The sequence below is a fragment of the Phacochoerus africanus genome, chromosome 11 (genome assembly GCF_016906955.1).
Source record: "Phacochoerus africanus isolate WHEZ1 chromosome 11, ROS_Pafr_v1, whole genome shotgun sequence".
Classification (NCBI taxonomy): Eukaryota; Metazoa; Chordata; class Mammalia; order Artiodactyla; family Suidae; genus Phacochoerus; species Phacochoerus africanus.
In genome coordinates, this window is record NC_062554.1 from 107,169,052 (window position 1) to 107,191,504 (window position 22,453).

The 22,453-nt window shown below is 42.0% G+C and overlaps 1 protein-coding gene across 1 annotated transcript in view; it reads right to left on the reverse strand.

Annotated features, from left to right (window-relative positions):
• The window catches only part of LAMB4 (laminin subunit beta 4), a 121,975-nt gene that overhangs the window by 75,546 nt on the left and 23,976 nt on the right, over nt 1-22,453 (reverse strand). Inside the window, 4 exon segments of the mRNA XM_047753933.1 lie at nt 9,915-10,059; nt 10,852-10,931; nt 13,166-13,275; nt 15,982-16,161. Coding sequence (XP_047609889.1) covers nt 9,915-10,059; nt 10,852-10,931; nt 13,166-13,275; nt 15,982-16,161 — 515 coding nt within the window.

Here is a 22,453-nt window from a genome sequence, read left to right on the forward strand (position 1 = left end):
TGCAGGTACCTTCAAAGAAAATGTGTACATTCCACAGGATCTGCTTCTCCTGACCACTTGCCTGGTAGTTAGGATCAAGGTTCAGCATGGGAAAGTGGTGGATCTCTCAGAGAGACCTGGCTAACATGAACCAGTAACAAGGCATGGACCCTGAGGGTGCCTGATCAAGGGGGTCACTCCTAGTGCTCATGAGCAGAAGGTCCTTGCATCTCTAGGTTCCATAGAATTAGATGTGTTCATTCTTGGACAGGGACAAAGACTCTCACTGTCTTAAAGGTTGTTAATTCTTCTATTCCTTGTAACACTAAAGCTCTAAAGAATATGGACTATCCAGATGTTCCACCAAATATCACATGGATCCCCTCTACTGAAGGACAGAGAAGGGATCCCTTTGTCTAAAGAGATGTTATGTGACATCCCACAGTGAGAATCAGATGCTCAATGGCCTCGGTCAGCACCACTCTCTGACAGCTCACAGAGTGTCTAGTTAGCCAGTGGGGAAAAACATAACTTCCTCAGCCCAAGGAATCCATTTTACAGCAAAACAAGTGCAGCAGTGGTTGTGTGACTTTGGGATCCCCTGATCCTACACAAGCTATGCTATCCAGAAGATGCCAAGATGGCAGTGGAATGGAGCTCTGAGAAGATGCATCTACTTCACTTGCTTGGAAATGACATCCTATGTGATAGGGTAGTTTTCTTCTAGATGTTATTTACTCCTTAAACCAATGGTTTTTATGTGATACTGTGCTACCAATAAGGAGAACACATGGGCTTGGGAACTAAGTAGGAGTAGCCAAGTTTACCTTCACTCCTAGTGACCGTGAACAGAAGGTCCTTGCAACTCTAGGTTCTGTGGGATTGGAGGTCTTCACTCTTGGGCAGGGACAAAGAATCCCATCACGTTAAAGCCATGACTGCTGCATGGTCACTTGGCTCCTCATGACAGTAATGAGCAGGCACGGGAACAAGTTATCATAGCAGTAGGGCCGCTGCTCTAGAATGGGGACACAAGGAATACGTATGGCACCGAGGTGATCCAACTTTGGTACTCCCATACCTGTGGCCTGGTAAGAGCGTGGTACCAGGGCCTCAGACTCCAGAGAAATGAGGATCTAAGTCATCCCACCCAGCAGAAATGCTCGCTGAGGATGAGAGGATTCTAGGTGGTCAGGAGGGAGGGATGGAGATAGGAAATATCAGTTACAACCTCAGGACCAACAGCTGTGGGTTGTCTCGCTCATCTCCTTTGACAAATTTCCCCAGAAATTGTGACCAGTGAGAATCCTTGAGAAACTTGCCTGCATGGAGTGAGCTTAAGGTGAGAAGTAAACAGGCAGGATCTGTTTCAAGGGACATGCAACCTGAACAGCTGCAGGGGACCCCATGCTCAGAAGGGCCCTGTGCTTGGTTTAATGCTCTGCTGTCACCATCTTGAAATAATCAATAGTTTCATCTCAGAAGTTGTTTTGTAAATGAAATGTCTTGGGACAATGGAGCACGATCGGAGGACATATAGTGTATATGATGCCTGAGCATGGGATCCAAGTGGACCTACCATGCTTGGGTGTTCAGTGAGACTCCGAGTAGAAAGGGAGCACATTGTGTCTGTGACTGAGTAAGAAGGGGTGCTGACAGCTCCAGGGAGCCAAGCTTTCTGTTCCAATCAAACTTGCTTTGAAAGCAGAAAGAAGGCAAAGGCCTTCTAAGAAACACATTTTTCATGTTAATTCCTTGAATCAGCCAATTGTGTCATTGAAAATGATGACTATTCGAGTATAAGAAGAATAAGAAAAAGACCGGGCAACTCAGAGTTTCTTTTCCTTTCAGTCCTTCCTTACTCATCAGTAAGCTGAAGGTAGAGAGTGTTGATAGAACACATACTAAGACGTGAAATCAAAACAGTTGAATTTGTGAAGCATTCCCATTGTTCTGGAAAGAACCAAATACATATGCATATATGACTACAAAATATAAATTGTGTAACTTCAGTGACTATGTGTATGAACTAAATGCCCTAATGTTTTGCCATAAATATTCAGTATCATTTATGTTAACAATTTAGATTTTTCTTTTTTTCTTTTTGTGGCCACAACTTTGGCATATGAAAGTCCCCAGGTTAGGGTTCGGATTGGAGCTGCAGCTGCCAGCCTACACCACACCCACAGCAACACCAGATCCAAGCTGCATCTGTGACCTATGGTGCAGCTTGCAGCAAACAGGATCCTTAAGCCAATGATTGAGGTTGGGGATTGAACCTGTATCCTATGGAGACAATGTCAGGTCCTTAACCGGCTGAGCCACAACAGGAAATCCAATAATTTAGATTTCTAATATTTCTTGACTTAGACTGATATTAAATAGCACATAAAAACCATTTTGACAAGTTTAGGGAGAGAGACTACAGAAGAAACTAAAAAGCTTTATATTTTACTTTTTTTTTCTTTCTTTCTTTCTTTTTTAATGGCTGCATCTGCAGCATATGGAAGTTCCCAGGCTAGGGGTCCAACCAGAGTTGCAGCTTCAGGCCTATGCCACTGGCACAGCAATGTCAGATCTGAGCTGCATCTACAACCAATGGGCAGCTTGCGGCAACACTTTATCCTTAAATTGCTGAGGCCAGGGATTGAACCTGCAACCTAATGGACACTATGTCAGATTCTTAAGCTATTGAGTCACAACGGGAACTCCATATTTTATTTTCTTAAGGGCCCTTTCCCTACTTTTAAAATAAGGGGTGCTGCATTTTAATTTTTATTTTGCCCTGGCCCCGCACATGGGTCTGAGCACACCAGGAATGAACTTGAATCCATGCTGCTGATGCCAAGTCCCCTTTACTGGGCCATTCTCTCTCATCACCAGCTCTTGTATCGTTGGCTGTATGTCTCACGCCTCCCTTCTCTTGAGAATTGCCCTGGGCTCATGGGAGCCACCTCACCTGGCTGGTGGCAGACATCTGACCTGGTAGCCCATGGCCACAACTGACTGACATAAGAATACAACAGGCCAGCCCTGGGGCCTCAGGGAAGACCACTCTGTGGTGTGATTTATCCTTTAGAGCTTCCCTGGGGGATCAGGCAAGACTAGACTCTACACTAGACTTCGTCCTTGGGTCATTTTTCCCCATCCCCAGGCTTCTGCCCTGATAGGTTTCTCCTGCTGAGTGCTCCCTCATTAAAGTACCTGCACCCCCATCTCTGTTGGAATCTCTGTTTGTAGGGATTTCAGCCTAATACAGTGGCTCAATGCGAGAGTGTGCACATACACACACACAGGTCTATGTACAACTGAAACAAAAGTTTCACCAAAAAAAAAAAAAAAAAGCCCTTGTTTCATAGGCTTCTCTTGTACTAAGTGGATTTAGCCAGCTGATTTCATGACCTACTCACCAATAGGCATGATCTGCAGTTTGAAAATTGCTGATCTATTGGACCCCAGAGAAGGAAACCCCAGATGTGATGTCACAGTAAGGAATGTCAGAGAGAAAGATAAATTTGAATTGGTCTTCAGGGATGACTAGAAGTTTTGTAAGTCAGTAACACAGACTTACATTTCAGGCAAGAGTCAGGAGAGGAGGCTGTGAATGATTAGTGTTTCTCAAAATGCTGCCAGGGACTCCCCCATATCACTTGGTAAACAGGTAGATTTCTTGACAAGTCTCAAATGCCCTGCTTCAGCATCTCAAGTGGAAGGCCCTAAAATCTGCATTTTAAACAAATCCCTGGGCAAAACTTATGCACAGTAAGATTTTAGGGTTCACTGATCCGTGCCCCAGGAAGCAAGGATACTCCCCAATTTTTCCTTTGGGTGGATTTTATTTATTTATTTATTTATTTATTTATGGCTGCACCCATAGCATATGTAAGTTCCCAGGGCCAGGGATTGAATGTGAGCTGCACTTGTGGCAGCACCAGATCATTTAACCCATTTTGCTGGGCCAGCGATCAAACACTCGCCTCCTCTACAACCTGAGTCACTGCAGTCAGATTCTCTTTTTTTTTTTTGCTTCTTAGGGATGCACAGATGGCATACAGCTGCCAGCCTACACCATAGCCACAGCAACACAGTATTCGAGCCTTGTCTGCGACCTACACCACAGCTCATGGCAACACTGGATTTTTAACCCACTGATCAAGGCTGGGGACTGAACCCATATCCTCATGGATACTAGTTGGATTCATTTCCACTGTGCCATAGTTGGATTTTGGATTGAGAGACATAGTGTCAGAGGAGGCTCCGTGGGCATGTTTTTTGGGAACAGAAAGAAAGAGCAAAGCCACTGTGACTTGGTATGTGTGGGCCTGGAAGGGGGCCCACCACCTATGAAGCCTTCTCTGGTCTTGGCTGGAGGTAGTTCTCCTTCGGTGAAATCCATCTCGTGAAATGTGCACCTCTTTATGACACTTCCCCCACCCTGCCACACATTCATTGTATACAGGGCTTGGTTCTTCCACAACAATCTTAAGGGCAGGCTCTATGTCTAGGTACTTCTGTTTTCATTCATTCCATCATTTCATTCAGTCAAGAAGTTCTCTTATGTATAAAAGACTGTTTCAGGTGCTGGATTTATGAATAGAACAGCTAACAACTGATTTCCTTTGCTTTTCCAAAATTCTCCTTTATGCACACAGGGATGCTCAGTAAAGACTCCAGCATAACAAACGAACAAATAAATAGGCCTAAGGGGCTCAGACTTGAGTGAATACCAGTTGGATAGCTACAAGGTCTTCAGGTCTTCTCTTGCATCATCATCGTCATCATCATCATTATTATTATTATTATTTTGGTCACGCCTGTGGCATGAGAAAGTTCTAGGGCCAGGGATGGAACCCATGCCACTGCTACAACCTGAGTCACAGCACTGACAAGGCCAGATCCTCAATCCACTAAGCTACCGGGGAACTCCTCTCCTCCAGTGTTGTGAACCCAGTGGAGGCAGAGCCCCCAAGGAGGTGGCATCACCCTGGCACTCACACTGGCATTGACCAACTACAGCAGCCTCACAATCGAGGGCAGAGTCACACACCACCCCCAGGGATGTCAGCATGTCCTTTTTCTTCTCCAAATAGGAGGGGAGCCATTCCTCACTCTCCTAACTAAAAAGACAAGAAATTAGGACTGCATGGAGCCTGACGCTTCAGCCCTTCAGAATCTTGTATGCCAGAAATTATCATGTGCAGAGAAATAAAGCTATTGATATTTTCCCCAGAGGCTCTAATCACTTTGAGCTTGCTTCTTCCTTTCCTCTACTCTGCTCTTGAGGATAATAGGACCTATATTGACTGAGCACTCACATGGGCCATGTATGGTTCCAAGTACATTACCTGGGTTATTTGCTTATAGCGTGATGGACAATGTCCCTGAAGAAATAGTTTACCTCATTCTGTTCATCTGCATGTGTGCTTTGCTTCTGATTTTTCTTCAGTAGGACATTTCCTTTGTCAATTATGAAATCATCTCCATGTTGTTGGAAATATACATCACAGGTAGGCAAAGCTGTTGCTAGTAGCTTAAAAAGAAAAGAAAAGACAGTTTAAGTAGCCAACAAAATATTCCAATGATAGCAGAATTCAAGAGTTTCAGATTATACCATCATTAAAAAGGAATCATGATTCTTAATAGCCTCAGAAAGAAGTCATGGAGGCAGTTTATACTTTTTTATTACTCTGAGAAAATGGGAAATTTTTGGTGGGCCTAAGACCACATGTTGGGTTTTCTTTTAAAGGCTTCTAAACAAGTACAATTCTAAACTGGGAAAATATTTCATCTTTCCTACTGGTTTTATGGTATTAAAAAGAAAAGGAGTCATGCTATATTTTAACATGAAATCTCAAGAAGAAAGTTGTAGAAAATCAACAACAGGCATGATATACAAAGATTTATTAGATATTGTAATTTTGACACTCTCCAGGCCAATTCCTCTTAGTTCTCATAGTTTGTAGATTTGGCTTTAAATGTTCCCATGAGAGGTTATACCAGGATAGCAAGATCCCACCAGTCAAATGAAAGCGGCAGAACTGCATTCATGCAACTCCAGTTTCCTTAAAACCCTGGGTTTTGTGGGATTCTCTTTTTTTAGCATCTCCTTAGTCATTCAACTTGCTGACTCAGAATCTCCAATTGCTCATTTCCAGATTTTCACTGCACCCTGGACACGGGTGTTTGCTGGATGCTTTACTGTTGGTTTTCGTAGACAAGATGTTTCATTTCACACGTGCCCTGGTTGTGAGTGGGCAGCCCTGAGGTCAGCTGTGGTCCACTTCAGGAACCCCCACACCCTAGTGGTCACTGTTCAGACTTGCAGCCATGCTCTCTGACCAGCTCCTCAACCTCTGTGATAAGGACCCTATGGACAGGCCACATTGCATTATGTTTATTCATCTCTCCCTCTCTTTCTCTTTCTTTCCCCCTCACCAATTGTGTTCACTTTGCGACACAAAATTATAAACTATTTTACTAATTTTATACAGAAAATATATTATGGAATTAACTTTATGTTATACTATATTAACTTCTATTCTATGTAAAAGTCAATCAATATGAACTTTCGTGGCCATAGTTTGTTTCTATAAGAAAACAAGAAGGTGCTTCCCAAACTGCATATGAATCACCTGGGGATCTTGCCAAAACCAGACTTAATTCAACAGGTCTGGGATGGGGCCTGAAAGTCTCCAAGTCTCATGAATCCATAGGTGATAGCTACATAGTTCATCCCACACCAAATTCTTATGTTGAAATCGAATCCCCAGGTTTTGGTATTAGGAGGTGAGGCTTTGGGGAGGTGATTAGGTCATGAGGGCAGAGACCTCATGAATGGGATCAGCGCCCTTATACAAGAGATCCCAGAGAGTTCCCTTGCCATGGGAGGACCAGCAAAAAGACAGTCACTTAAGACCCAGGAAGCGGGTCTCAGACATTGAATCTGCAAACACTTTGACCGTGGAGTTCCCAGCCTTCAGAACCATGAGAAGTAAGTTTATGTTGTTTATAAGCCACCCAGTCTATGTTATTTTTAGTAGGCTGGACAGACTAAGAAAGATTAGATAGATAGATAGATAGATAGATAGATAGATAGATAGATAGATAGATAGATAGATAGAAAGAAGGAGGGAGGGATGGATGGATGAATGGATGAATGGTGTCATTATATGTAGCTATAATGACACCTTTTTGAAGACCCACCAAGAAAGTTAACTTCTAGTCTTCTTAGCTCTCCAATTTGTGTATTAAAACAAGTGTTTGGAAGATGCAGTCTGAGAGTCCTGTCCTTTTGTGTCTCCATCCCCATCCGCTCTCTTCTCCCTGAACCTAGACCCTCCTCCATTCCTGCCTGGACTGTAGCCCACTGCACGCCTCCACCCCAGGCTTCACTCCTGCTGGATGGAGGCTATGAGGACACAGAGGAGAGTCTCCATCATGTCACTCCCTTGCTCAGAAAGTTTCAACGAGGTCTTATTTCCTGGGGAGCAAAATTTAGCCTCTTTCATAGGGGAACTGATTTTTCTCTTCCAATACTTTCCTTTCTATCTGTGAACACACTTGAGGAGTTTCTCTTCTGAGCCATTATTTGGAAAACTTCTGGCTGGACTGTCTTCTGCCCTAGTCCACCAATAGAAAGGATTATTGCTTTCAAGTCTCAGGCCAAATGATTCTACCTGTGTGTTAAGCCCATTCATAAAGGGTCAGCTGTGACTCCAAAATCCTAATGCATTTATGCCTTGCTGCAAGGCACCGCCCCCATCCTGAGTCATCTATGAAAAGTATTAGCGGAGTTCCCGTTGTGGCGCAGTGGTTAACGAATCCGACTAGGAACCATGAGGTTGCGGGTTCGGTCCCTGCCCTTGCTCAGTGGGTTAACGATCCAGCGTTGCCGTGAGCTGTGGTGTAGGTGGCTTGGATCCCGCATTGCTGTGGCTCTGGCATAGGCTGGTGGCTACAGCTCCAATTAGACTCCTAGCCTGGGAACCTCCATATGCCGTGGGAGCGGCCCAAGAAATAGCAAAAAGACAAAAAAAAAAAAAGTATTAGCTATGGGGAAAAACTCCTGGAGGGCAGAGACCCTAATTAAACCCCTCTCTATGTTGCTCTTAGCCTGGAGCTCAGCATTATGCACCTGGCTATAAAAACTGGGATTCCTGTGACTCCCTCTTTGGGTTTGATAATTTGCTAGAATGGCTGACAGATCTCAAGAAAGCATTCACTTATGTCTATGGTACTGAACCCAGGACTTTGGGGAATTTGATGGAGGCTTCATAGCACAGGCATGATGGATCATAACCTTAATCTCCCTCAACTCAGTCCCTTCTGGAGGATGGAGGAGGTGGGGCCAAAAGTTTCAAGCTTCTAATCATGGCTTCATCTTTCTGGTGCCAGCCCCATCCTGAAGCCCACCCAGAGTCACCTCCCCTGAACAAAGGACACTCCTATCACCCAGGAAAGTCCCAAGGATTTAGGAGCCCAGTGTCAGGGACAGGGTCAAAGACCAAACATTAGAACAAAAGATGCTTCTGGTACTCGTATCCCTTAGAAAATTACAAAGGTTTTCCGAGCTCTCTGCCAGGCACAGGTGTGATATGTGTGATCTGTGATCTGTGCCAAGATCACCACATATATTTTTTTTCTATTTTTTTCTATGACAGTTGGAGCCTAAATAAAAATACCAATATTCCTTTCCCAACATCATTTTTTTCCCCCTAATTACCATCATAAACCTGCAATACTAAAAACCATGATGAAGAATCCAGGAGTTCCTGCTGTGGCAAAGTGGGTTAATAGTTCCTGTGGGATTCAGTCCCTGGCCTGGGAACTTACAAATGCTGTGAATGTACCCATTAAAGAAGAATGAGGAAAGGAGGAGGAGAGAGGAGGAGGAGAAGGAGAGGAAGAAGAATAATCATCGAGACATAGGAGTCTTTCATCCTGACTCCATCCACCGCAGTTCTAAATCCAGGTCAGAAGAGTGCAAGCTCTTCTTCCTTACCCAATTCCAGGCAGTAAAAAGGCAAATTCCAAGCCTCTGGAAGGGTATTTTCATCAGTGGTGTCCAGATAAGGAAGAAACCTCAGGAAATGACTTAGTCACTGGAGCCTGGAATGAGTTCCCAGTTTTCTATCCAAATCCTGTCTCCAGAATCAACTTTCACATACCTTCATTCTCCTTGAAGTTGTTCACTTCACATTGCCTCTTCCCTTGTCAGATCCCTGCCTGTGGCTGGAGTCATAGGTGTGAAACTCTTAAGAGAGTCTAACCTGTATTTTCTCTCATCAGTTCAGGTGCCCATGTGTGCTCACATCATAATACTTGGAGATAAATATTTTTAGGAAACATCTTCCATAGGACCACTGACTTGTAGGACACGAAACAGTGCCAAGAAAATTTTTCAATCACACATGCCTGTGAATAGCATTGAGCACTGCTAAGCTGAGATCAGCTTCAGAAGGCCAGGCAGCACACCTTCCACTTGGTTCTGTACCTCATTCACTCGTTCCTTCATTAGCAGAGACCCACAGCTTCCTGCAATTACCGTGCTCAGCATGAGAGCAACAGCGGAGATGAGGCACACATCCCCCCTTCCCTCTCACAGTTTATAGTGTTGAGGAGACAGACTGGGAGATGCTTGATAAACATACTCTGATGGTGCCTTGAAAGAGCAAAAATCAAGTCCACTTCATCCCAGCATAATCCAGGTTACACCTCTGTGCCAGGCTCTGTGCTGGAATGAGGATATAAAAATAAAATGCAGACTCTGCCCTTGAAAGGTTATAGCGTTTGCAATTCTGGGCTAGAATAGACCTTGTTTAGGGGCAAAACCACTCGCTTCTGGGCATCCTACCCATGAGCTCAAGGATATGTTGTGTGTATTTACCCACACTGCATTCAGGGACGTCTGTAAGAAAAGCCAACGGGATACGAACCAAAGGTGCCAGTCCCTGGAGTGGCGTGGCTTCCTCTGCCTCATAGAAATTCAAAGGAGCGAAGAAGTGGCCAGGTGCTGGTTCTGTGCAGCTGCGACCTGTGATGTGGGGACAGCAATCGCACTGCCCATCCTTAGGTGAGCACCTGAGGAAAAACAAACCCACCTCAGGAAAAGGAAAAAAAAAAAAAAAAGAGCTCCCATCGTGGCTCAGCGTGTTAAGTACCGGACACTGTCTCTTTGAGGATGCAGGTTGGATCCATGGACTTGATCAGTGGGTTAAGGATCTGGTGTTGCTGTGAGCTGTGGTGTAGGCTGGCAGCTGCAGCTGCAATTCAGCCCCTAGCCTGGGAACTTCCATATGCTGCAGGAGCAGCTGGAAAAGAAAAAAAAAAAATGTAGAGTGGGGAGAGTGTGTAAGATGAAGGCATAGGGGCACTGGGCTAAATGTTCACTGGGTTTGAGCCCATTCTCTGAATCCATCTATCAACTGTGCCGGGGAGGGTATGGAGAGGCAATGGGATCTCCACGTCTGGTCTTGACAAGCAAAGCCAGATCCATAAAACTCTGCTCGCCACTTTTCTTCTCATGCGCTTTCTGCTTCTGCTCTAAAAACTGGGAAAAGAAGAGTAGAGGACTTACCTTTACAGGCTGACAAAACGTTGGTGTTTGAGGCAGGTCAAGTTGCATGTATGGAGGCTTCTTTCCCTCCATCTCGTGGGATCTACCCCATAGAACTGTTACCTCCTCTTTGGAAATAGCTGAAGTAAAAGAAATCAATTGGGCTCTCGACGATGGCTTTTCTATGCTCTTTGCTTGTCATGGAATGCACCGCTTCCCCTCTGGGTATGAGCGTATCGGAATAAAATGTACTTTTCTGTGCAAATGGCAGTGAGGAATATTGCCACACAACTTAGTTGTTCATTTTACCGACTTACACATTAGAATAAGCACCTCCGGTATCACAGTCACAGGGAGAACATCCATGGAGGTGACTTGCCAGTCCCAAGTATCCAACCTGCAAAGACAACATGCTGCTGATTCCAGCTGTGAAGATACCCGGGGCTCTGAAATGTAAAAGTACCACGATTCAACTGACGCACAGCAAAGAGTCACACCACCTGAACAGCCACACATCGGTTTGCTTGCCTACGCACTTGGTAACGATCTTCTAAAAACACACATCTCCCATTCCCAGGGCTTGAAATGATGGGGAGGGGGTTGTCCACACATTGCTTTGAATGGAAATGCAATGGAAACCTCACACTTCCATTGAAAACACAAATTTTAGCCTTGAGCTGGGTTGTTTGAAGCCAGTGAGGAGAACCTTTTCTACTAGTCTGTTTGCAACTACTTTTATAAAACCAGTAGAGTCCCTTACCACAAAATCCCTAGGGAGTTTTACTTATACACTATAGCAACATTTGGAGGTAAAAAAAAAAAATCACTTAGGCTGAGGTTGAGATATTAAATATCAGTTTAGTAGAATCACTTGTTTGTAAGGAATTGTTTTGGAATACCAAACTCCCCAATTGAGAGACTCCACTCTGTTCTTCAAGACTTTTTTCATCATTGCAACATCTTGACCTTTATTCGATATAAACAGCTGGTGAGATACAAACATCTATTTCTTAAGTCTGATAACATTTACTATAAAATACTCAGAAAAAGGCTTCCCCCTCCAAGCCCCATTTAACAAGCTCAGATAAAATTAAGGTCTTCCTAAAGCACTGAACTCTCACTTGAAATGGATTTATAAAGTATCCATATTTTGGGGGTGTGACCTTGGTAACATTTTACTATAAAAAGATGTGTTTTAAACATTGCAAGTTGACATAATTTGTTACAAACCATAGCAAAGGGCTTTGGATTGTTTTCTGAAACTGGAGTTTAGGCAAAAACAATGTGAATTTCACTCAGGATGGGACAGTAGAAACCCCTCTAGGCTGGGTAGGCTGTCATGTTGCCTCCCCCACCCCCGCCCCGCCCCACTCACAGCACCTCCCAGGGTACCATCCATAGATGTGGATGTGGGGCACCAGGCAGGTGTCTGGCTCAGCCATGATGGACAAGTTCCCCCATCACTGGCCTCTGCTCAGGTAGTTTCCTTGTGCAAACACAATGGAGATAACCACACAGCGGCAGGGAACCAGCCAAAGAAAAAGTCAGCCCGAGTCTAAGGTGTGTCTGGCATGATCTGATGTGGTATCTCTATGGGTCTGTTCATCAGCTCTGTTTTATTTTTTTGTGCTGCCCACATTTGGTGATGGAGCTTGGCTGCTCACCTTCCAAAACGAAACCTCTAGGTCACCTGCCCCATCGTACACAGAGTTCCCTCTTCACATTCACATCCTTGCCTTCGTTTCCCATCTCCTCTGCCCCATGCCCATGTGCGTTCAGTAAAACAACTTAGAATATTAGCCCCAAACTGTGTTGTCACAGACATGTGTTTCTTATCAGCTACATTTCTTCAGACACATCAAGGTCACTGTTCTTTTATTAGGTTAAGTTTTTGTTTTTTCTTTCTAAAATGTGGTGGTGGGCTGCCAAGAGTGGAGGACAAAGAAAAGAGTTGGGTTTTTAACTCTATAATGGCATGATACATTTTTATGGGGTGAAAAATGTCTTGTTTTGCTCATCTGAGACGTACATGCCCGTGTAGGTAGTGGAATCTGTGAAAAATTCAAGAGTTTATTTCCCACAGGAAACTATAACCCATTTAAACCTAAGGGCTGCTTTCTTTCCCCCCTCCCTTTTTTCTTTTCTTTTTCTTTCTTTCCTTCTTTCTTTCCTTCTATCTTTCTTTCTTTTTTTCTTCTTTCTTTCTTAAATGAGTTCATCCAAAATATTTTTTAGGCAAGGAGTGGTACAGATGGGAAAGGGACTGGGTTTAAGACACAGAAGAAAAGGCCCCATGATCTAAGAGGTTAAACAGGGGGGTAGGTACACCTGCTTATCTTCTTCGCGGGCATTTCCAGGAGGCCAGTGGATAAAACTATTGACATCAGTGCCTGGGTTGGTTCAGTCCAATCCGGTTGTTGTGCTGGTAAATATTTAACCACCAGCTCTCTGCTAGAAGGAGGGGGCTGATTTTCAGGGTCTGCTGATTTCGGCAGTGTTTTAAGTGCTTTCGCCACAGGCGTCTTGAAATGGAGCAGGACAAGGAAGGCAATCAAGAGGAAAGTCTCTCTAGGCCACAGCAGTAGAAGTCTGCATCACTCCCAAAAGGGGACATCAGGGCCAGATACATACAGTGCATTCTCCACAGCGTGGTCCAGTAGCAAACGGCTGGCACAAGCACTGCCCTGTATCCACATCACAGGTCAAGGGCGGCAGGCTCCCCAGGGGGTTACAGTCACAGGCTGAAAGCATAGCATACATCATTATTCTAATTTCAAGTCCCCTGCTCTGGTAAATGTCCTTAACAGCTCACACTGAACAAAACCATGTAGCCCCAAGAACACAGAGCAAGCCTGTCCTGCCAAGTTTACTGTCTGCCTGGCTGCACCATGATGGTACTGCCTTCAACCCTGCACAGGAAATCCAGGGCCAGACACCTCCAGGGTGCTCATGTGACTCTACTGGGTGGCAATTAGGAGGAGACAGGAGAGTCAAGGGGTCATGCACATCGGGAAGCCTGGCACAGTTCTCCTGAGGGATGCTGGCTGGGGCAGGTGACCTGGGGCAAGTGTTTCTGAGTGTCCCCATTGTTACTGATGGCTCCCTTTCTGGCAGATGCAGCTATCATTTCTCTCTTCCCGCCTTCTTTGTGCCATTACTATTTTTTGGTTTTGTTTTGTTTAATCCTCTTTCTCCTCCATCCATACACATTGCAAGTCCTGTCTATGTTGCGAAAGCTAAGACATTGCACAACCAGCATAAAATGGGTGTTTCCCAGGCTGACTTCCTGCAGAAAAGCCAATGTGCATGGAAACAGCCCAAATGTCCATCAATGGTGGATAAATCAATTGTGGTAGAGCCATACATGGAATATTATTCAGCAATAAAAAGAAGTACTGAGATGTGCTACAGCATGGATTGACCTTGAAAACACTATGCTAAGTGAAAGAAGCCAGTCTTCTGATTCCACTTGTATGAAATGTCCACAACAGGAAAATCCGTGGAAACAGAAGTAGATTAGAGCTTGCTGAGAGCTGGGAGGACAGGGAGGTAGTCGCTATGGCAGGGGGTCTTTTCTCTTTTTTATGGAGAGATACATATAAAATTTACTATCTTCATCACTTTTTTTAGTTTTTTTTTCTCTCTCGCTCTTTTTAGGGCCTCACGGTGGCATAGAGACATTCCCAGGCTAGGCGTTGAATTAGAGATGTAGCTGCCAGCCTACGCCACAGCCACAGCAACGTGGGATCCGAGACTCGTCTGCAACCTACACCACAGCTCACGGCAATGAGGGATCCTTAACCTACTGTGCAGGGTCAGGGATTGAACCTGCATCCTCATGGATCCTAGTCAGGTTCATTAACCACTGAGCTATGAAGGAACTCCTTCATCATTTTGAAATTTACAGTTCAATAATATCAAATACACTCTTACAGTTGCACAACCCATCTCCAGAACTGTTTCATCTTGCAAGACTGAAACTCTATCCCATCCCATCGAATACCATCTCTCCATACTCCTTCTCCCTTCCCACCCCCTAGCCCTTGGCAACAACCATTCTATGTTCTGTTTCTATGGATTTGACTATTCTGGACACTTCATGTAAGTAGGATCATACAATATTTGTCCCTTTGTGTCTGGTTTATTTCACTTAGCATAATATTTTCAGGGTTCACCCATATTGTAGCCTGTATCAGGATTTCCTTCCTTTTTAAGCGCTGAATAATATTCTAATGTGTGTACGTATCACATACACCACATTTTGTTTATCCATTTATCCATTGATGGATACTTGGGTTGCTTCCACCTTTTGACTACTGTGAATATTGCTTCTATTAACATGGGTGTACAAATATCACTCCAAGATGCTGCTTGTAATCTTTTGAGTATTTAATCAGAAGCAAAGTATGGGGTAATTTTGGGGGGAGGAGTGTAATGAAAACGTTCTAAAATTGATGATTACAAAGCATGCATATACTAAAAATCTCTAAATCTGTGCATTTTAAAAGTGAATTGTATGGCATATGAATTATATGTAACTAAGGCTCATAAAAAATAAAAAAACAAAATGAAAACCAATGTTTGGCCCCTTCTTAGAGGGCATAATGTTAGCGAACAAAGGGAAATGCCTGGACTGCTGAAGGGTACAAGGGGAAATGGCTTGACTATAATTCATTGTCCCAAAATTTATTTTTTTGCCATCAAATCCAAAAAGAAGAGTGTTTTATTATAGAGTGATTCATCATGTTGCTTTCTAAACATGCAAATAATCCACAGTTCCTTATATGGGCAAAAACAGAGAGCATGACACTGTGACCAAAGGGAAATAACCCAGATTCTCTGAGGAATCTGCAGCTCTGTGAGACTCAAGGCAGCCCTAAATTTCTGTGATCCCAGAGCCAAGAGGCTCCCCATTTGGCCCCAGAAAACTCTGAGGTTATTTCTAATTCCTCATGATCCCTCCCTGCCTTCTTTTTCTCCCCTCTTCTCTTCATCAGAGGACAAGTTAATACTAAGAGCTGTGTGAGAAGGAAGGGGGAAAGTAATTTGAAAAAAGAAAAAGAAATCACTGCTTGAGAATTGCCTAAAAAGTCATAAAACTATGCAAAAATGCAGGATGCAATTTAACACATCTGTAGAGTTGAGTCCTAGAGGAGGACGTTTTTCTAAAGATTTCATAACTTGGCTTTAAATGTCTTGGCACTTCTCCTCTGACTGTTCCAGCAGTGAAAATATCAGTGCCCCCTACTGGTTCTTTATGATAAACTCAGCAAACCATCTAAAGCAGTTTAATATACTAAAGTTTGCAGGAGGCTTTGAATCACTTTTAAAAAACCTACGTGCTGGTAGGACTCAGGTATTTATGATTACTGAATTTTAGAGCTGTCAGAGGCAGCTTCCAGCTTTAAAATGCATCCACGTTGGCACCCCAGCTGCTGTTGACTTACACTGACAGCCCAGGGGGTTGGTAGCACTCAGGTTGTAGTGGTTGGGCTTGCACCGGTCACACTTGGCTCCTTTTACGTTCTCCTTACACAGGCAGTGGCCGGCCACAGTACCCAAGTCAGGATCAGAGTGGGTCACACAAATACCACCCAAAAGTGTTCCATCAGGGTCACATTCACAAGCTGGGGACATAGACATGCATTATCTTAATTGCAAACTGTGGGAAAGCCTGAAATATAAGTATAACATTTTACCTCAGCTATAACTATTTTAGTTTGTTTAAATCATTAAATACATTTAAATAATAAGACCAAAATCAAGGGATTCTCAGAAATGACTCTCAGATCTCTAGACTTGGAAAATGTTGAAAAATTCTGTATATACGCTTAAAGACTTTTAAATGATTCTAAAGGAAGAGGACCAGAGAAAGTTTTCTACTTTGAAAACTGGATGTTAAGAATAGATTGATGATCAAAATATCAATGGCATTTTTCACAAAACTAAAATCATTTAAAAATTGGTATGAGAGCACAAAAGACCCTGAATAGCCAAAGAAATCTTGAGAAAGAAGAACAGAGCCAGATGAATTACACTACCCAACCTCAAACTGTACTACAAAGCTACTGTAATAAAAACAGTATGGTATGGGCATGAAAACAGACATGTAGATCAATGGCACAAAATAGAGAGCCAAGAAATAAATCTACACATGCTTATAGTCAATCTGTGACAAAGTAAGCAAGAATATAAAATGGATAAAATACAATCTCTTCAATAAATACTGCTGGGAAAACTGGACAGCTATACATAAAAAATGACATCAGAACATTCTCTAACACCAAATACAAAAATAAAGACCTAAATGTAGACCAAAAATCATAAATCTCCTGGAGAAAAACATAGAACATTCTTTGACATAAATAATAGCAGTATTTTTTTTGGATGTGTCTCCTAAAGCAAAGGAAATAAAAGCAAAAATAAACAAATGGGACCTAATTAAACTTAAAAGCTCTTGTGTAGCAAAAGAAACCATCGACAAAATTAAGATAACCTACTGAATGGAAGAAAATATTTGCAAAAGATATGGGGTTAATACCCAATATATGTAAATAGCTCATACAACTCAACTTCAAAAGAACAAACAACTCAACCAAAAAAATGGGCAGAAGAACTAACTAAACATTTTTCCAAAGAGGAAATGCAACAGGCACATGAAAAGATGCTCAACATTGCTAAAAGCATCAGGGAAATGAAAATCAAAACCACCGTGAGATATCACCTCACACCTGTCAGAATGGCTGCCAGCAAAAAGAATATAGATAACAAAGTTTCGTGAGGATATGGAGAAAAGAGAACGCTCATACACTGTTGGTGGGCATATATATTGGTCCTGCCACTGTGAAAAATAGTATGGAGGTTTTTCCAAAAACCAAAAATAGAACTACTGTTGACCCAGCAATTCCACTTCTGGTCACATATCCAAAAATATCAAAAACACTACTTCAAACACACGCATGCACTTCAATGCTCATAACAGCATTATTTACAATAGCCAAGAAATGGAAGACCTAAGTGCTCATCAGCAGAGGAATGCATAAAGATGTGGTATGTGTGTACACGCCTATACATATATGTATATGTGTGTATATATTATTATATATAACATACACATACACAAAGGAGTACTACTCAGCCATACAAAGGAATGAAATTCTGCCATTTGCAGCAACATGATGGATCTGGAGAGTGTCATGCTAAGGAAAACAGAACAGACAGAGGATAAATATTATATGATATCACATATATTTGGAATCTAAAAAATACAATGGACTAGTGAATATAACAGAAAAGAAGCAGACTCACAGATATAGAAAACACACTAGTGGTTACCAGTGGAGAGAGGGAAGGGTGAAGGGGCAATATAGGGGTTGGATAAGGAGAGGTATAAACTACCATGTATAAAATAAATTGCAAGGATGTATTGTACAATATGGGGAATATGGCCAATATTTTATAATAACTATAAATGGAGTATAACCTTTAAAAATGGCAAATCACTATACTGTACACCTGTATCATACAATACTGTACATCAGCTACACTTCAATTAAAAATTAAATTAAATTAAAAAATAATAGATTGATGAAATAGAACAAACAACCCTAAAATTTGTATGGACCACAAACAACCCTGAATAGCCAAAGCCATCTTGAGAAGAAAAGCAAAGCTGGACTTCCTGATTTCAAACTACATGATAAAACTATAGTAATCGAAAGAGTATGTTATTGGGAGTTCCTGTTGTGGTTCAGTCCTAGTATCCACAAGGACATGGGTTCAATCCCTGGCCTTGCTCAGTGGGTTAAGGATCCAGCATGGCCGTGAACCATGGTGTAGGTCACAGATGTGGCTTGATCCAAAGTTGCCGTGGTTGTGGTATAGGCTGGCAGTTACAGCTCCAATTTGACCCTTGGCCTGGGAATTTCCATATGCTGCAGGTGCGGCCCTAAAAAGACAAAAAAAAAAAAAAGAAGAAGAAGAAGAATGTTATTGGCATAAAAGCAAACATACAATTCAATGAAACAGACTAGAGACTCAGAGATAAACCCACACATACATGGTTAATTAATGTATGACAAAGGAACCAAAAATATATGCTGAGGAAAGGACAGTCTCTTCAATAAATGGTGTCGGGAAAAAGATAGCCACATGCAAAAGAATGAAACTGGAACCCTAATTACACCATGGGCAAAAATTAACTCAAAATGGATTTAAGACTTGAATGTAAGACCTGAAACCAAAACACTTCCAGAAGAAAAGACAGGGAGTAAACTATTTGATAACAGTCATGGCAATGATTTTTTTGGATTTGAAACCAAAAGCAAAGGCATCAAGGCAAAAAATAAACAAGTGGGACTATATCAAGCTAAAAAGCTTCTGCATAGCAAAGGAAATCATCAATAAAATGAAAAGGCAAATACTGAATGGCAGAAAATATTTGCAGATCATAAATGTAGAAAGAGATATTGATACTGGGCAGATACTGCCCAACTGAAAAATGGGCAGAACATATGAACAGATATTTTTCTAAAGACATACAAATGGCCAACAGGTACAGGCAAAGATACTTAGCATCACTAATCATCAGGGAAATGCAAATTAAAACCCAATGAGAAAACCACACCCGCTAGAATGGCTATTATCAAAAAGCCAAGAATATTGTTTCAAGGTATGAAGAAAAGGGAATATTTTGGCTCTGTTGGTGGGAATGTAAACTGGGGCAGCCACTGTGGAAAACATTACAGAGATTCCTCAAAAAATTAAAAAGAGAACCACCATATGGCCCAATAATTTCACCTCTGTAAATCAAAGCACTAGTTTTAAAAGACATATGCACTCCCATGGTCATTGCAGCATTATTTACAATAGCCTAGACATAGAAACAACCTAAATGTCTATCCATGGATGAGTGGATAAAGAAATGTGGTATATATACAGTGGAATACTACTCAGCCATAAAAAGAACAAAAATCTTTGCAACAATATGGATGGACCTTGAGGGCATTACACTAAGTGAAATAAATCAGACAGAGAAAGACAAATACTATATGATCTCACTTATATGTAGAATCTGGGGCGGGGGGACCTAAAACTTATAGATACATATTGGTGGTTTCTAGAGGTAGGGGTTGGAGGGTGGGTTAAACATGTGAAGGGGATCAAAAGGTACAAACTTCCAGCTGTAAAATACATAGGTCGTGGAGATATAATATACAGCATGGTGACTACAATTAATACTCTCTTGCCTATTTGGAGGTTGCTAGGAGTAGATCTTAAGTCCCTTCTCATCACAAGGAAAAAAATTCTAACTGTGTGGTGATGGATGTTAACTAGATTTATTATGGGGATCATTTTGCAATATATACAAATACAGAATTGTGTTGTAGACTTGAAATTAATATGTCCTATGTCATATTATATCTCAGGGCTGCCCAATACAGCAGTGACCCCCTCATCATCGGAGGTGTCTAGGCAGGGCTGGCACAGCACCTGCTGGGACTTCAGGACAGAGGACAAGTGCACTGGAAGACATTAGATGACCATCAAAGCCTCTTGCACTTTTGTGGCGCTGTGTTTCCAAGGAATTTTAAGGAAAGCAATAAAGATAAAAAAAATGAAGATCCTGATTCTAAAAAACAATTATATTCATATGCCTACATGTTTGCTTTGGATGAATAAAAACAAACCTCTCAAGTCTAAAGCAATGTTGACATAACCACCATTTAGGTTGGTGAGTTTGGTGGGAAAAAATCCAGTCAAACCAAACAGTTTGGAATCAATGAAGCAAACACTGGGTTGTCTGACAGAATCTTTTAATTTTTCAACTGTTTGTTATTGGACTGACTGGTGATAAAATCTTACTATGGAAAACCAGCATTGGGTTCTGTTTAGTTTGGAAAAACCACACTTTTCGTCTAATGAAAGTCAGTTGTTTCTAGAAAGGAAGGGACAAAATGGGTTCGTTTTAAAAGTAGCCAAAAGGAAAAGGCTCAGCTTTATCTGGGAGACATTCCAAAGGGTCAGCAGTAAGTTCCAGAGTATAATTTAATAATGCACAGAAATATCCTTTGGGAAAGGGATGTGGGTGCATGGGTAGCAACTTTACTTTGAAATGACCCAAATCTCTTGGAGTCACACAATTTAATTCCAGCAGACTTACCACTGGTGGAGTCTATCAAATCTTTTTTTTTCCTGTATCACATGTGATGATGTTTTAAATCATAAAAGACTTAAAATTTGTCAACTCTTAGGTCTGGAATCTGGTTAGATAAATATTTAGGTTCAAACAAGGACAACTTAGAGAAAACTGACATGGGAATGGTCAGCCTTAACACACATCATTTGTATACACATACTTATCACACATAAACATGTGTTTAGGTAAAACTGGGAAAAAGTGGACGTTCTCATCATGGTCATTTTTACAAGCTTCTCATTTGCTTTTCCTCAAGAAATTCCTTATTTACAAAGAATAGTTTCTAATTTCCTATTAAGGGTACTAGTTGGCCTCCCTTGCTTTCCTTCAAAAGCACCATCAGTTAATAATAAGTGGTTCTTCAGGAACAAGACTGTGGCTGATGTATTTAAAATGTTTTGTTTAGTAATTTTCAATCTCTTTCCAGACTCCCAGATTATCTGTTTCAAAACACCATGTTTTCCTGATTCCATCTAAGAGAGCATTTTCATCTTCTTTTACAAATACAGGGCTTTATAAACATTAATAAAAATTTTGTTTCTGTGTGTGTGTGAGAGAGAGAGAGAGACAGAGAAAGGGAGAGAGAGACAGAGAGATGATTAGATTCTGGTTAAAAAAAAAAAAAATGTAGGACAGGAGTTCCCGTCATGGCTCAGGGGTTAGCGAATTTGACTGGGAACCATGAGGTTGAAGGTTCGATCCTGGCCTTGCTCAGTGGGTTAAGGATCCAGCATGACAGTGAACTGTGGTGTGAGTCACAGACATGGCTCGGATCCCACTTTGCTATGGCTCTGATGAAGGCGGCTACAGCTCCGATTCGACCCCTAGCCTGGGAACCTCCATATGCCGCAGGAGTGGCCCAAGAAATGGCAAAAAGACAAAAAAAAGAAAAAAAGTAGGACATTTATTGCAAGAAATACTTTTTTTCAGGACCCAGTTGTTTGCATTCATTGTATTCATTTTAAGCAGGACATGTAAAGTGAACTTCTATGCAATCAGCTCTTTACTGAATAATCTGAGCAAAGGAACTTCATTTTGCTTATTCCACACTGTGATGAATTTAAAGTTTAAAATCTAGGGCCCTGTATGTATTCAGGTGGCTACTGATTTACTTTTGTACAAGACTTCATTTCATGTATTATGACTATACAAAGTTTGAAACTGTAGTTTCATTAAAGTCCCTCCCACCACCAACACATGACATTATATTGATAATAAAGCTTAAGAAGCAGGATTTCCAGATAGTGGGAGAGGCAATCTATCATGGGTCTTGGGCATCTGAACATTTTTGCTGAATATGTTAACAATGCAAGGACCTCATCACTCATTTCTCAGGACATTTCTCAGGGCTGTTTTTGTAAGTAAGCTACCTTTCGGGATGAGCTAAAATTTTCCCCTGGAAAAAGAATGCATTTGCTTCCACCTGCTGTAAAAGCAATGACTTCTCCAACCTCAGTATTCCTTGGTTGTGACGTAAGCTCATTAGATGTGCAGGATCCACCTGGAGTGCTCTGAGTTGCCCCATGGGACCTGGGACTTGGGACTTCACATACATGCAAACATCTGTTGCTTGCTGTGCCATGAGCAATAAAGTCTTTTGTCTCTGACCCAGGAGTTTCTTGTCTTCTGCCAGCACCCATGCAACAATAACAAGCTAACTTATTAGTCTGCAGGTAGAGTAAGAGCTCAGAGCCAGGAACTGCCCCTGGGCGTTTGAAATC